The sequence below is a fragment of the Sciurus carolinensis genome, chromosome 13, assembly GCF_902686445.1.
Source record: "Sciurus carolinensis chromosome 13, mSciCar1.2, whole genome shotgun sequence".
NCBI lineage: Eukaryota > Metazoa > Chordata > Mammalia > Rodentia > Sciuridae > Sciurus > Sciurus carolinensis.
Window position 1 is genome coordinate 58,566,711 of NC_062225.1, and position 16,858 is coordinate 58,583,568.

The 16,858-nt window shown below is 34.2% G+C and overlaps 1 protein-coding gene across 1 annotated transcript in view; it reads right to left on the reverse strand.

Annotated features, from left to right (window-relative positions):
• Positions 1 to 517: 517 nt before the first annotated feature.
• Positions 518 to 16,858, reverse strand: part of Dync2li1 (dynein cytoplasmic 2 light intermediate chain 1) — a 29,699-nt gene continuing 13,358 nt past the window's right edge. Inside the window, exons 6-13 of the mRNA XM_047523398.1 lie at positions 13,373 to 13,559; positions 12,411 to 12,479; positions 11,753 to 11,830; positions 9,371 to 9,447; positions 8,735 to 8,805; positions 5,438 to 5,535; positions 4,916 to 5,008; positions 518 to 792 (exon numbers count right to left, since the gene is read on the reverse strand). Of these exons, the coding sequence (XP_047379354.1) occupies positions 730 to 792; positions 4,916 to 5,008; positions 5,438 to 5,535; positions 8,735 to 8,805; positions 9,371 to 9,447; positions 11,753 to 11,830; positions 12,411 to 12,479; positions 13,373 to 13,559 (736 nt within the window). The 3' untranslated portion in view covers positions 518 to 729. The remainder of the gene's footprint in view (positions 793 to 4,915; positions 5,009 to 5,437; positions 5,536 to 8,734; positions 8,806 to 9,370; positions 9,448 to 11,752; positions 11,831 to 12,410; positions 12,480 to 13,372; positions 13,560 to 16,858) is intronic.

Below are 16,858 nucleotides of genomic sequence, written 5' to 3' on the forward strand. Positions count from 1 at the left end.
CTTGGACATCATCCTGGTTATCCCCAACTCATGAAGTTTTGGTCTACTTATTGATAGGTTATCTCCCTAAATTTGCCTGTTCTCCAAAAAGTGATATTTAAATAAATGTGTTCATCTTACTGGGGACCACTGATTCATGATCTCTTGATGTGAGGACCCAGGAATGTGCATTTTAAATAATCCTTCACTACTAAGTGTAAAATGTGTGAAACGAATTCTGGTTTCCTACTAGAATACACCACGTATCCAACATGGGCACTTGACCTTATTTTACAAACTGTTACCAAATGCTTTTGGTTTCATATTCCCAAAAACATAAGCAATTTGAACCCAGTGCCTCAGTGTTTACATGCTTAATTAGGTCTACACTACTTACACAAGTTAGAGGTAGGTAGTAGAAGATTTTTTTATTTTTAAAAAATATATTACATAGGGCTGGGTATATGGCTGAGTGGTAAGGTGCTTGCCTAGCATATGTGAGGTCCTGAGTTCAATCCTAAGCAGCACCAAAAAAAAAAAAAAAATTCATATAGATACACACACACACACATACACACACACATATAGTACATGTAGTCACACAATTTTTTCCCCTTTGAAAAGACTTCAGAATATCCAGTTGCTTTTCTTCTAACAAATTTCACATCTTTTGTCACATATTAACAAAATATTTAATAATCTTACTTGGTTTTGGGAAACCAGAAAAAAATACACAATAGTCGAATTAAGTCAAGAGTCAAAATCAATTTGTTTCCAAGACTTTGAAGAGCTTCTCTTGTATTGCTCTAGTTCCTAAAACAAAAATATGTAATATTTTAAGAAAAATCAATTTTATAAGTTCAAGTAGACATATTAAAACTGCTTTAGCATTTTTAGATAGAACAATGTGTCCTTTATAGCATTATCATTCTTAAAACATCTTGATAATTTTATAAGTGATTATACAAAAGATTAATTTTCTAGAAACAGTCTTCAGAGTCTCTGTGTAGTCTAAGTAGAGATGAATTTATTAAAGTTTCATATAAAATTATATATTTCATACAACATACAAATTGTCTTTCAACTAATAAAACAGCATTTGTCATACTTTAAATATTGATCTCATTTTTGTTTGCTGTTCAAAGCTGAAGCTGAAGTTAGCAAAATATCAATATTTAAGATATATATAATCTTTGAACTAGCAATGCTACTTTTAGAAATTTATCACACAGAATTATAGAGAGGTATACAAGGATAAGCGGTATACAAGGTATATTTAGATGTTTCCCAGTAAAGACTGTTGAAATATATCAAGTGTTCATTCACACATGGCTTCCTAAGCAGCCAGCAAAAACAATTGTGGACCTATGTCACCTGACAACAGCAAATAGCTAGGAAGAAGGCAGGACACTTCCATGTGCTATCTTTTTTTTTTTTTTTTTTTTTTTTTTTTGCAGTGCTGGGGATTGAACCCAAGGCCTTGTGCTTGCAAGGCAAGCACTCTACCAACTAAGCTATCTCCCCAGCCCCCAAGTGCTATCTTTTATGTATGTATGTATTTAGTTAGCTTTCAATATTGAGAATTGAACCCAGGAGTGCTTTAAACTAAGCTTCATCCCCAGCCCTTTTTATTTTTTATTTTGAGACAGGGTCTTACTAAGTTGCTGAGGGCTTCACTTAGTTGCTGAGGCTGGTTGTACTTGGAATCCTCCTGCCTCAGCCTTCTGAGTTACTGGGATTATAAGTGTGTACCACTACACCTGGCCTTTCTTTTTTAAATTTAAACAAAAATATAGAAAAGGGATAGAAAGGCTCAGCAAATGCTTTCCATATTGATATCCCCTAAAATCAAGAATGCTTTAAAACTAGAGGGATTTTAAAAACTAGAAAATAATGGAGTGTTTTCTTGTACCTTTGTGAAATGTGGCAAAAGACAGACCTCAGAGTAATTATGAGAGTTAATCAGGAAAGACCCTGGGTCTGCAGGAAAGGTAAAAGGGGTAAAAGGTAATCTGACCTGTGGGGACTGGTTTCACAGGTCAGGAGGATCTCCGTGCATCTCTAGGGACAAAGAGCAAGACAGATTCTGGACAGCAATCATAAAAGAAATACTTTACTACAGAGACTTACAGTGGGTTACCATAGAACGCTGGCATGGAATGCCTCCCTACACTGGCGGGATTATTTGGTAGTGGAGGATGGACGTATCTTTCTTGCCTAATAATTTGACAGGCCTTGGGCTTTTTTGAAGGCTTGAGTGTTGGAGAAACTGAATGGAAGTCAAGAATGTGCTTCTCCATCCTAGAAGTGGCACACTCTAATTTCACTGCAAAAAGTTAAAGGTCTGGAACCTCATTTTATGTTCCATTCCTGATAATTATTTAGATCATTAATAATAGGGCTTAGGGATGGGGGAGTGTCAAGAGGAGGAAAATATCTGGTCTGCAGGCTCAGGGCCAGTCCTCACTCATAGGCCATTTTGTTATATTTTTATGATACATCATCCTCCCAAGAAGAACAAAAATCAGAAGCAACTGTTTGGGTTACAGGTATGCAGGCACCAAACACAGTCTAGACTTATTTAAGTATTTACAGGTTGTTTCAAAACAAGGATACATTCATGTAATTCTGGAAAACCCTGAGTATTTAAAATTTAGAAGTAGGTAAATCATTCTTTTCTTTTAAATGAATATCATTGTTCTGAATGTCAAATCAAATAAAATCTGAAGATTTTAATGCTGCTTTCACTGAAAAAATGTTATGCAGCAATGATCATATTAAAAGACCAAAGATAACATGGAAGAAACTGGCTAGACTTTCACCTAATGTAGACAATTTCTTTTATATGCTGTGTCAATAACACTAGCAGTGACTACTATACTGCCTATATAAAAATAAAAGTGTATATTTAAATGTTTAGAGGGAAACTGATAGGAATCTTCCAAAATTAATCTTTAGAGAATTTCCTCATGTTTAACTCAGCTGTGTATGTCAGCACACAATTGGAAACAACTTATGGTCCTGTAAGTCCTTTGAGAGCACATGAAGTATAATTAAAACTTAAAATTTTAGATATTAGAATGTCAAATTTGAGAATCAGATATCAATTAAATAACTCAGCATCAAATAGTAATCATTATGGTATTTTTAAAGCAAAAGCATAGCTGGGCATGGTGGCGCACGCCTGTAATCCCAGCAGCTGAGACAGGAGGATAGAGAGTTCAAAGCCAGCCTCAGCAATGGTGAGGTGCTAAGCAACTCAGTGAGACCCTGTCTTTAAATAAAATACAAAATAGGGCTGGGGATGTGGGTCAGTGGTTGAGTTCAATGACCAGTACCAAAAAAAAAAAAAAAAAAGCAAAAGCATAAATTTATATTAAGGAACTATATGTGCAAGCTAAAATCAATTAATCTGCCAGAATTTCATTCTTTTAACCAAGAATGAAATTGGTTAAAAGGCAAAATTAGGATATTATAACTTTTCAGGTTGGTTTAAAAAATCTAGCTAAGATTTTTAAAAATAGATTATAGCAATTATTGCCCTAATAGCAGTGAGGTGCCAGTCAAGAGAAGAATGATACCCGCATTGCGGGGTCACGTTTTGGTTCACTTAGGGAAGACAGCTTTCAATGTGAAAACTCACAATGCTCAGAAGTAACCTCGTCCTTTAAGAATCCCTGAGCAGGTTAACAAAATAAATGTGGTCACTATGCAATACAAAGAGATACCCATCAATAATGGCAGTTAATCATTGACTCCTAAATATTAATTCAGGGATGACTTCCAAGTAATCTCTACAGCCAAGGTACATATATAACAAGGGTTATGTGAGGTCATTTTACAGTCTCTCCAACATGCTTCTTATTTGGCTATAGCTACAAAACCTTCTATATCATCATGATATCGTTTTCAAAAGTCTTCCAGACTATTTTTAAATTAAGTCTTGCTTACTTATCCTGGGACACCCAAAGGTGAAAAGTGAGTGCTAGTAAGAATATCCTGGTCACAGCTCCCAGCAGACAGCTGCCTTCAGGTTAGCTGTGCCGCAGTGTGACTCCCCGAGTTACAGAGGCTGTCGGGGCTTTCAATTCAGAGAGCTGCAGATTGTGCAGTGTCTCATTTTATCAAACTAAGGGGAGATCTGAGAAAAGCCTAAGTATATTAGTTGAGTCTTGGTGACTTTACCAACTCTTGTATTTTTACATCAGACTTTATATTAAAATGGGACTATCTAGGCATATATGGAATGGAAGCCTCTACTTTTAAGCAAAGATACTAGGTTCTGTCAGGTATGTGCTTTCAGACTAAAGTCCTTAACAGGACAAGATAATTTTTCTGGTACTAGCAAAGTATAGGTATGTCTGAATGTCCTAATGAAAAACAAAAGCCTTTCAGATAATCACAGAAAGGAAAGAATATTATGAAAGTTTCTCAGCAGCAAGGTAAAAATCACTACCCATCTTTAGCATTAAATAAACCAGAAAACTGAAAAAGGATACATGAACAATAAGTCATCTCTGGATGGTGGAATGATAGGCGATTTTAAAATTATTTCTTTATGCATACCAGGATTTTTTCCTACAGTGCAGACATAATATTTATTTATTTTTATTTTAAAAATATTTTTTAGTTGTAGATGAACACAATACCTTTATCTTATTTATTTTTTAAATTTTTTTAGTTGTTGATGGGCTTTTATTTTATTGATTTATATGTGGTGCTGAGAATTGAAGCCAGTGCCTCACACATACTAGGCAAGTACTCTACCACTGAGCCACAACCCCAGCTCCAAATGTCATATTTAAAGAATACTGAAAGTAAAAAAAAGAGATGACGGGTAAATACACTGAAAAAAAAAAATAAGGAATTCCTGAGGCATTCCAGATTCTACAATAAAATAAGAGGAAATCAAGTAACTATTTAGGATAATAAATACCTGATCCTTCTGAATTCTCATCTCATCAACTTCACTTTCAGCATACTGAGGATCTCGTGCTGGGTCCTTGATATTTTTTAGTATGTTGATACTCTGAAATTACAATTCTCCAAATATTTTATGCCCATAACTCAGTTTCTTTAATGGCTACCATCTAACAAACCAAGCTCCCACCCCCATCCTGACACTGAAGTCATTCTAAGGTCAAGTTTTCATCATCATTTGAGGTCCATTTGAATGTCCTCCAGGTCTTCTTGCCTTCTTCCCCTTTCAGATGCTATTTCTTTTTTAACAGTCAAAGGGCTCTGCTTGAAGCCCTTTTTTTGTAGGTCCCATGTCTGACTTATATTTTAACCTCCACAGTGCCTTATTTACAATAGTTTAAAAAAAAAAAAACAACAAATGTTCACTTGATTTTGAGCATGAGAGAGAAAAAGTAATCCTAGTAGGATTTTGAAATATTTCCTATAACTCCTGAATAGTGCTAAGAATTCTTGCTTTAAAAGAGTTGGAAGTGCATACCTTTGGTGGAAAGAGCTTTTCATACACCTTTTTCCACAGTTCCATTGGTGAATGGGCATGAAGCTTTCCAAGGTCATTATCAGACACAGGAGGAGACCCTGAAATTTGAAACTTTATTCCAAATGACTGCATTGATTAAAGCATTAGAAAATATCAACAGAGATGACATATAAAAATATAAAATCTTAGATCTCATTTCCAATCTCCCTAATATAGTAATCAATAAAATTTATTGCTACCCAGCATGGCAAGCCCCTGGCAGATTCTAGTATTAGAAGAAAAGGAGGCAAGAAGTGAATATGCTGCAATTCTCATTTTCCACACCATGTACCCAAACCCACACCTATGTCCTATTAACAGTAATTCTTGCATGTATTTTACACCTACCTTGTTTTTTCTTTTTCTTTTTTAAGTGGGACTGACCCCAGGGTCTCGCATGTGCTAGGCAAGCACCATACCACTGAGCAACTTCCCAGCTCCCAACATTTGTGCTATGAAACATTCACCACAATCAAAATATCCATCAATATTGGAGAGTAAAATAAATCACAATGCACAGCCCTGCTTTGTAACACTGTTCAACAGCTAAAACAATAAATAAACTTATATGTAGTATTAATATGGAAAATAAGGCATATTAAATAAAAAATTCAAAATGACATAGACTGATAGAATTATGCTAAAACATAATTTTTTTCTACACCACATTTACATGCATGTGAATGCATAGAAAACTCTGGAAAGACATAACAAACTTGCTCCTTATATGTTACATGTACTATGTTAGCTTAATTATTAGAAGAATATATTTACATATTGCCTGCATTATTTAATTTGAAAAATTATAAAACTTGCTGCTACTTCCTAGCAACTTTCTATCTATAACCTGAGTTTTAAAAATTCTATGTCTTCATCATTATATTTACCACAACTTTTTCACTGTTGATCTAGGGCCTCCTTACCACTTTGGTAGGAAAGGCATTGATAAAGTCCACTGATCTCATTCAGCTTTTCCAGGTTTTACTTGTACTCATGTGTGTGTGTGTGTGTGTGTAAGTTCTACACGATTTTATCATCAGATCCACATATCTACCACCCACAGTCCAGACACTGAGTAGTTCTACTCCCTCAATGAGCCCTGTGTTGTACTTTTATAGATATACCTACTCTTTCCCAAGCCCTCCCCTGACTTCTCCACACCCAGAGCTTTTTCTACCCTAGGACAACTACTAATCTAACCACTAAAACTTTTTCATTTCAAAACTTGTGTAAGATAGAAACACATTGTAAATAACCATCCCTGATAGGCTTTTTCTAATTTAGTATGATTCGCTGGAGATACATCCAGGTTGTGTGTATCCATAGTTTGTCATGGTACAGATGCACCTCAGTGTCTTTAGCCTTTCCCCTACTGAAGGACTTCTGAATTATCTCTAGTTTGGGGTTAGTTTTATAGTTAAAGCTGCTAGGAACACATAAATTTTTTCATGAGCATAACTCTAGGATAAACATTCACTAGTGCAATTTCTGAACCATATGGTAGATACGTGCTTAATTTTTGAAGAACCTGCCACACAGTTTTCAGAGTGCCTACTACTTTATGTTTCTACCTGCAATGTATGGGTGACCCAATTTTTTGGCATCCTCATCAGTATTGGGTGGTGTCATTATTTTTAATTTCAACCATTTTGATAAATATGTAGTGATATCTCATTGTGGTTTCGGTTTGTATTTCCCTAATGACTAATTATATTAAATACTTCTTTATGTGCTTGTCATTTTTAAAATTTTTTTCTAGTTATATATGGACACAATGCCTTTATTTATTTTTAGGTGATGCTCAGGATCGAACCCATGCCAGGCAAGTACTCTACCACTGAGCTATAGCCCCAGTTCCATGTGCTTGTCATTTTTATGTCCTCTTCAGTGAAATGTTTGCTCATGTGTTTTGCCCCCATCCTATTTTTTTTGGGGGGGAGGGGGATTGAACCCAGTGGTGCTTTACTGCCAAGCCACATCCCTATCCCTTTTTAGTCATTTAAATTTTGAGACAGGGTCTCACCAAATTGCTTAGGGTCTTGCTCAGCCTCCTGAGTTGCTGGGATTATAGGTGTGTGCCACCCTGCCTGGCTTCTTTCACTCATTTTCTAATTGAATTTTAAAAAATTGTTGAGTTCTTTATATAGTCAAAATATTAGTCCTTGGGCAGATAAGTGGTTCCAAAATATTTTCTCCCAGACTGTAGCATGTCTTTCCATCCTCTTCCATGGACTTTCATAGAGTAAGAGTTTTTAGTTTGATGAGGTCTAAGCTCCTTGGTTAAAAACTTAAATAATTATCAACCCTTTTCAGATTTCCAATGTTTACATGGGGAAGAGAGTTTCATAGACTACCTAGATAGCAGCATATCTACCAGTACACACAGTGATCCTCACTGCTACTAAGATTAAGGTGGCATTAATAATCATTATAAAAATCCGTCTCCATGATTGCCCACTGGGCAAAACCACCTTTATTCCTTTTATTCCAATTCAATCTATAATCTCATTACAAAGATCTCTACATTTGAAGTCAAATCATCTTCAGCTTGTATGGGTCATAGAAAATAGGAAATATAAGAAAGAACTAATGCCCATTAGTATGTCCAAATCAAACCATGCCACCTCCAAAGTATAAATAATTGCAAGGCTCAACGATTTTCAGAGAAAACAGCTTTTGTTTAAAGATAAGGTGTTTGATAATACAAGCTCTTCAAGTTCCTTTTTTGTAGAAGACTGTGGAATCCGTGAGTTTAGGAAATATAGCTTTTGGATAAAGCAAGCTAGTTTTATGATGAAAAATTAAGGCACAACTAGATGGCACAATCCCTTCAATCTCTTATCTGTTCATTGCTCATAACATGTAGCTTTGAATTTCCTGACCATCCTATACTCATGGCTTCTAAACTTAAGGAGATAAAATGTAAAAGACCAAGATATCACTGAAGGAAAGAAAATATGTGCGTGTGTGTGTGTTTGTGTGCGCGTGTGCCTTTTTTTGCTTTTTTTTTTGTTTGTTTGTTTGAGTGGAATAAAGATCAGAAATCAGCCTCTTATGTGATGACATTCCTTCTACCACAAATATGTCAATGGACTACATGTTGCATCAACACTGTGTTAACAGAATAAATATATATGAAATAACCACAACGATAATGAAATCAGAAATGGTGGTATGTTGGAAATGAAGTAAACATGGTGCAGGATAAAATCAATAAGTAATTAAAAAAGATTGAACAATCTTAATAAGCTCACCAACCTATTTGACACAAAGAATCCAATCCTGCTGTGATAAACAGTGGTTTATTCTGATCCACACATATTGATTTACTAGAGAGAGAAGAAAAGATTCTAATTTAGTTTAGCAGTCAAATATACTGCCACACTCTACTGTAAACATCAGAGTCAAGTTTTATATCGCTGATGACAGCGAGCATTGTGGCAAATGAACGAGTACCAATTTAAGAAACTTAAAAAATTAAAGGGCAGCACAAATAAAGGTTTTTCAGGGAAAGAAAATGACAGACCCATTACTACATAAATCAAAATCAAGAGAAATGATAAAGCTAAGAAAGATATATAGTAAAAATTTCAATTCCATTTCATGTTAATAAAAGTGTAATAACAAAGGGAGGGCTACTTAATTGGGGGGAAAGAAATCAGGGAATAAAAAGCATAATAGTATCAACTTATTCTAATTTCAAACAAATATTTTAGGTGTAAAATTTGAGAAATAGTTAAGCAATGTAAGAAGCAGGAGATAATATGAAATTGTCCCTTTAAGAATTGTCATTTGGGGAACTTACCCAGTTAAAGAAAAAAAGAGAGAACAATAATCAGATATGACAACAATACCAAATTAAATTAAGGGATATAAGGAACACTTTAACAGTACCTTTTATCAATGCCAAATGCCAACTGGTTGATAACTCCACGTATTTTTAGTAATAGAGCTTCTGATTTACTGGTAAACTTAAAAAAAAAAATCCAGAATAAATTAGAGGCTCTGCCTTCCAATCACAAAAACAGGTAAAATAAATACAGCTTTGATGAAGTACAGAAAGAATTATTTGCTTGCCCAAGAAATACTTTTTAAGTGTGCACAACAAAACTTGAATAAAGAAATCTTGATCGATTTAACTCGTTCTTTAAACTTCATGAATGCATGGCGTGTAAAGGCCTTGCATTAATCCACTAATCATTTCAGTTACTCAAATGGATCACAATCATTGTCAAAGAATTTTTAAAATGCATATGTGTGTGTGTATTTACTGTGTGTGTTCTTTTATGGTCTAAAAAAAAAATTACCTGCATGCATTTGCATTGGTTAGAAAACAAGAGGTATATATAAAAAATCTTTCACAAAAAAGGGAATATTGCCACCTTCAAAGCAGTCAATGTGGGAGCTGAAGACTGATCCAATAATACCGAAGCTCAATAAAATGATTTTTAAACTTCTCTTCTGAATTGCCTTTGGAGCCTGAAAAATAAACTACTAAATATTCTCACTGGTGGCACATAACTAGAATAACTACAACCAGAACATATTTGGAGAATGAAAGGAGGTAGATACTGTTAATAATTAAGCTCTCATGTGAGGTGAAAATCAGGACATATATTTACCCTACAAATCATTTCATTTTAAAAGATACAAAGTCATTCAGAATGTTGTTTTGGCCAAACCAGAATGACTAAGATGCATGAAAATGAAAAAAACCTTAAAGGGGAAACAACCTTAAACTGCAATGAAATATAGTTATGAAACAAAGATATCAATTTTCTAGTTTCAATGGTAATTCCACAAGATAACCTTCATTCTGGAATAAAAATAAGGCTCCCAGGGAAAGTATTCCAGAAAATATAAGATTTGATATGTTTATTTAAAAGAAAGCTCTGGAATAATTTTAATGCTTCTAATGAGTGTTTAAAAACATATAGAGAAAACTTTAATTGAATCATTAACTTTAATTGGAATATATTTATTATATAATAAATTTAATATTACATTATTAATTTAAATTAAATATAATTTTATTATTACATTATTTATTATATGGGAGAGGAATAAACTTGATCACAAATATATTTCAAAGAGATTAGGACTGGGAGAACATTAGAAGTTTTTTAATTCAATTCCTTCAGCTGCTGAATCAATCACCTCTAAAACAGCCTCATTATTTTCCAAAGCAATTCATTCCATTTTTAGATAATGTATTAGAAAGTTCTATCATATTTTGAGTAAATTCTCTATACTGATTATTTTCAAAATAGTAATAAACATTTCCAAACTAATCTGTCAACCTAATGTATAAGCAAATACTGTTCAAACAAATACTGTTCAAATATTGGATGATTTTAAGAAAACATCTGATAAAATATATTTGGAATGATCTGAAAATGTGAAATTAAAAATATATTGTACACACATATATGATCTATAATAAGAAATATTTTTTCAGTCATAGTCTAGCCATGAAAGCAAAGGGCCTGACCCTTGTCTCCAGGTTGCTTTGAGAACTCTGCTTTGAAGGGAAGAGAGACTGTTAGGCAATTGCTCTGCTACCAAGCCACATCCCCAGCTGGATCTTTTCTTTAAAAGATATCCAGCAAAATTTGATTCTGCCATGGAAGATAATGATAACAGTAATTACAACAGCCAATATTTATTGACTAATATTTTGTTCCAGGCCCTGTACTAAACATATCCCTCTGTTAATACTCACAAGAATTCTACAAAAAAGGTACATTTTATCCATTTTACCCAGAGAAAGTAAGGCTTGAGTGAAATTAAATGACCTACCTAAAAGCATGTGGCTAGTAAATGGTCACCCTGAGAGCTGAACCCAGGTAACATTAGTATGACTTCAGAGTTCATGTTTTTAACTTTTGAGTTTTTTTAAACTCAAAAAAGAACATATTGTTAAAGTTTTGTTGTTGTTTGTTTTTTTAAGGGCACAGAGATTCTAATTCTTAAGGGCATAGAGATTCTAATTCTTAAGAGGACACTAAAAATGAAAGAACACAGTCAATTTATCTCTTGAAGCTTGACTGGGGTTTGTGGCTATAACCAATTTAGAACTTTTGCTCCAAAAAAAGGGGAGGCCACATGGCAGAGTGTGTTCACACACTACCCAACACTGTACGAAGAGGTCTTTGACAGTGGCAAAAGGAAGGGAGGAGCCGAAGTGTGTTAGGAAACAGAGCTGTGCATTAAGTTGCTAACTTTTCCAAACCGGGTGCACTCCATTCAGGACCAAAGGATAGTAAATACACGAACCATTAGCGATGCTCCATAATAATGTGCAACAAATCGAAGTGTCTTGCATATTACCTTTCTCTTCTCAGAGTCAAAATCCTATAGAAATCATTTATTAAAAAGAAAAAAAACAAGTTGAGAGAACTAAATATCTGTGGCTGGAAGAAGCGAATTATCCAATCAGAGGTAATTTCTTATTTTTTAAAACCCACCCTGAGGGGTATTATTCTTCATCTTGATATTTGTTTCTATAGAGACTGGACAATAGCTGTAGCCTTCTCGAGCTACAGCTATCAGATCTTCTCTTTGTTTAAACACTTCGCTCAATAGAATTCAGATATAAGCACACATTTTATAGCCTGGAATACCCTAAGGATTCTCTGACAAGCACAGATAAGAAGAAACTAATTTTCTACTTTCTTTAATTTAAAAGTAGGAAAGTAAGTCCTATCCCTCAGTGGGTTGAAGATTCATTTTTTAAAATCTTCTTTCTTATCCCCATTCTAGCCACTATTTTTACTGTTCTAACTATATCTTCTTTTCCAAAATCTTTAAGATGAATAACTCCTTAACCTACCCCTCCCAGAGCTATTTTTAAAATTTCATCATGATTTTTGCCTCTGCCCCATAAACCGCTGCCCTGTGTGTACAACAAACAGTTGAAATTGGAAGAGCTTACCTGAAAAATATCATATTTACTTCCAATTATGACCAGCGGTATTGGAAATGGGTCAATTAATTCACGATCCTGTTAATAAAGGCATTTCATTATAAATATTACTTGCTATGTGCTCAGAAATTTCTATTGACTTCCGAAAGATTATCATTTTCAGTCTCTTCATAGGTGTAGACTTTGCTATAGAATCTGTTCCAATATTAACCTCACTTACTAAGCTGTATTTCTTAAGGATTAAACTGAAAGCAATTCCCTTAAGTACTATGATATTTATTCTTTTGCTTGTTCTGCCCTTTCATTTTCTTATGCAACATATCACTATCAGGAATTTTTTTCCTATTTTGTGTTGACTGTTGCAATAGCATTTATACTGCATAGATTTGTTTTGTTCCAATACTGTCTACATAAAACACAGGCATATAAACTCTAAGCAACAGAAAATGGTGCTTCTAGTTTTGTAGATTATGATACTCAGGAGTGTATTTAGAGAACCTGTGTTATCATCACAGCAACTTTATAATTTAATTAGTTATCAGATGATCAAAAGATACTGAATATGTGACAGACACTAAATAAATGTAAAGTATAGAGTGACGATGAAAGTGTTGTAACTCTACCTCTTGCTTAAATTGGAAGCTTCATCTAGTCTTTGCCAGTGACTTTTGCACAGTCTGCTTTTTATCTTCATTTTACAGACATTATAAAATCAATATCAAACTACTACTTTAAAACTATTTCTTTTGACTGGTGTAATATGCCATACCAATCACAGCAGATGTCTAACAAGAAGACATAAGAAATCTTCCTTGTTTTGCTCTAACTGAGGTTTTATTAAATTGCTATAATTTTCCAGTGAACAGGTTCATCTACATCAAATGAATTTCAAGTCATGCATAAAAATCTAAAGAAGCTGTTCGTGATGTATGGGGCTTAGGATTCCAGGAATAAACCCAAAAGCAACTCACTGGATGGTCCTTTGGCACATTACTCCACATCTTCTGCCTCATTTCAGAAGCTGCTTTAGAATTTGTCTTTCCCAATTTCATTATCACTTTATCAACATGGCTTTTTGTGGCTTGCAACAGATTTTCCATAGTGAGCCAAAGGTCATTAGGCTTTGAAAGATCCAAAACAAGAATAATAGAAAATGTCCTAAAGAAATAAAAACATCCTTAAAATAAAGACTCAAAATAATGACCAGTTTGAAACTCTAGTGTACTAAAAATTACATAAGAATAACAATACTGTAGCTGAAGAAAAAAATAGCATTATTCTAAGACAAAAAATATAAGTTTTAGCCTTCTGAATTCCAATGCCTTTCTCTAATGATATTTCAGTGTTAAACTGGTAGTGGCACTAAAGTTTTTGTTAGAACTAAAAATAATCCAGTTCAAATAGAGACACTTCAAGCAACTGGATATAACAATGCCATGTTTAGACCAATTTTACTGTGTGCTCCAAAGAAGGAATACAAAAACATGCATAAGAGGGGTAAAGAGAAGGAAACAGATCTATTGATGGGCCTTGCTAGGAAACACCCATTTTATTTAAACTTTACAACAACCCTTTCTACAAGACATTATGATGTCTACTTATGGTTCTGAAGGTCGAGGCATGAATTCATAGATCTAAAGTTACATGTTTTCCTGCTATACCATCTGCCTTTCTGAAGGCATACCTGTGACCACAAGATCCACCACCGCCATGACTACATGCATTTGTACTCTATTCATGCACATCAAATATAAAGATAAACTAATCAACCAAAAAAAAAAAAAATCCGGGGCTGGGGAGATAGCTCAGGCGGTAGAGTGCTTGCCTTGTAGGCACCAGGCCCTGGGTTCGATCCCCAGCACCCAAAAAAAAAAAAAAAAAAAAAAAAAAAAAATCCACTTAAAAATGGGCCAATAGGGGCTGGAGTTGTGGCTCAGTGGTAGAGCACTTGCCTGGCATGTGTGAGGCACTGAGTTCAATTCTCAGCACCACATATAAATAAATAAATAAATAAATAAATAAAAAATAAATAAAATAAAGGTCCATCAACAACTAAAAATATAAGAAATAAAAAAGAGCATATTTCTAAAAAAATGGCCAATAAACACATGAAAATATGTTTATTATCACTAATTATTAGGAAAATATGAACCCAAACCACAAGAAGAATATAGAAACCTCAAAATAACAAATGTTGTCAAAGATATAGAAAAATTGGAGCCCTTGTGCATTGCTGGTGGGAATATATAATGGTGTAGCCTCTGTAGAAAACAGCATGACAGTGACTCAAAAAATTAAACAGAATTAGCATATGATTCAGCAATTCCACTTCTGGGTATAAATCCAAATACTGGAAGCCAAAATTTGGACAAATATTTGTACACTGATGTTCACAGCAACATCATTCACAATTGTCACACAGCAGAAACAACACAAATGTCTATGGATAGATAAATGAATAATCAAAATGTGGTACGTACGTATAATGGAATATTAGTCAGTCTTATAGGAAAGAACTTTGAACCATGCTACAACATAAACCTTGAAGACAGTATTCTAAGTGAGATAAACTATTAGAGAACAAATATGATTCCATTTCTATAGGGACTGCAACACTCAGATTCATAGAAAGTAGAACGATGCTTGCAAGGACTAGAGGAGAGGGAAACAAGGAGCTATGGTTTAATAGATAAGGAGCTTAGGTTTGAGTCGATGAAAATGTCCCGGAGATGGATGGTGGTGATGGTTGAACAACAACGTGGATACACATAACGGGACCAAATTATGCACCTTGAATGACCAAAATGTAAATTTTATGTTATGTATATTTTGTAACATTAAAAACTAAACATATATAAAACTAGGAGTATTTAAGAAAATGGTCATAATAAGTATGCAGAAGTATAATCATGGGCCGACGTATTCTTGATCAATAGGGCTAACATTCTTCCACAAGTCATGACAAGAAATTATATGTTATTTAGTTATTTTGCCTAGGTCAAGCAAACCAACAATTTTGTGTAATTCATGCAAAACAATAACTAAATTCTGTGTTGTTCTAAATTCAGAAAGTAGTCTCTTAGACATTAATTATCAAATTTTTCTATAAAATTACTGTGTTATTACACTATCCGGTCAATCATTTTTATGCCAATTTAATAAGCTCACAGTTTTGTATAATGATAAAATACTATATTTTATGTTACTTTTAACTTATTTCATAGAAGATGGTAGCTAAAATTTAAAACAACAACAACAACAACAAAAAGGAGGGAATCATACCACAAGAAATGTTCTGTTTGAAGTCTGTGGAAATGTTCAATGCATTTATAATTATATGAGCAGTAATTTCAAAGATAAACAGTATCTAATGCATTTGGCAATATATTATTTTCTTAAGTTGCTGGGCTCTGTCCAATAAAAAGAAATTATGTGTCAAACTAATCCCAGTCAAAAAATGCTCTGAGATTAGCAACTACATTAAGAGTGAAATGTTTTCTATGAATTCTTTAACCATTAAGCAACCTGCTTTGGATCCAGGACTATGATTCCCTTTCCCTCTGTTGAGTATAACCCTGACGCTTTCTGTCCCCTAAAATGGGTTCCAGCTGCTTGGAGTTCCAGAGAAAGGAAGGTCAAGATCTCATGAAGTGAGGTATTAAAGAAGCCATGGATTGACTTCATTTCCTGTAGAACCCAGAATTTCCACAAGCCCATCAGGAAAGGGTCTCTGATCCAGACAAAGGGAGCAAAGTAATGTACCAAGTCAGAGCCAGAACCAGAGCCAACTGACAGCACAGGAAGAGCAGGCCTGTGTTTCCATCTTCAGTCTCTGCAAGGCAAAATGGCAGCTTGGGTTCCTTCAGCTCCTCCCACCCTCCCCACATCTTCTCAACCACAACAAACTCTGCTAATTCCCAGGAAGCTCTGCTTGTCTCCATGAAAGAAAGGCAAACGAAAAACAACGTAGTTATAACAGTCCATGTTTCTGAAAACTGCCACAGGAAAAATGTGGTTATAAGCAAAAAAGCAAATTTGTACAAAGTACATTTACAAACACTGAAAAGAGTGGAAAACATAGCTCAACATGCTAACAGTCATTATTTTTAATGTAATTCTGGGTTTTCTTACTTTCTGTCTTTTAGTATTTCTCCAAGTTTTCTATATGTGCATACATTACCTTTGTAATAAGTAACAGAAAATAAATTATATTTCACTAAAAGAAAAGAAATCACTGGGCAAATAAAGTCAACATTCTCTATATCCAGCCTGCTCTGGAAAAACAATTGTCCTATTAATAAAAAATAATTTCATACTCTAAGGCTCTTCATGCCTGAAATGGAACAAATACTTTCTAAGCCCTTTGTATTTGGTCCAGGCAGCAGTAATGTTTTGTGTTAATCTCTGACAAGAATAAGATATTTCAGAGTTTAAAAAAATTTTGCTTCTCTTGGCTA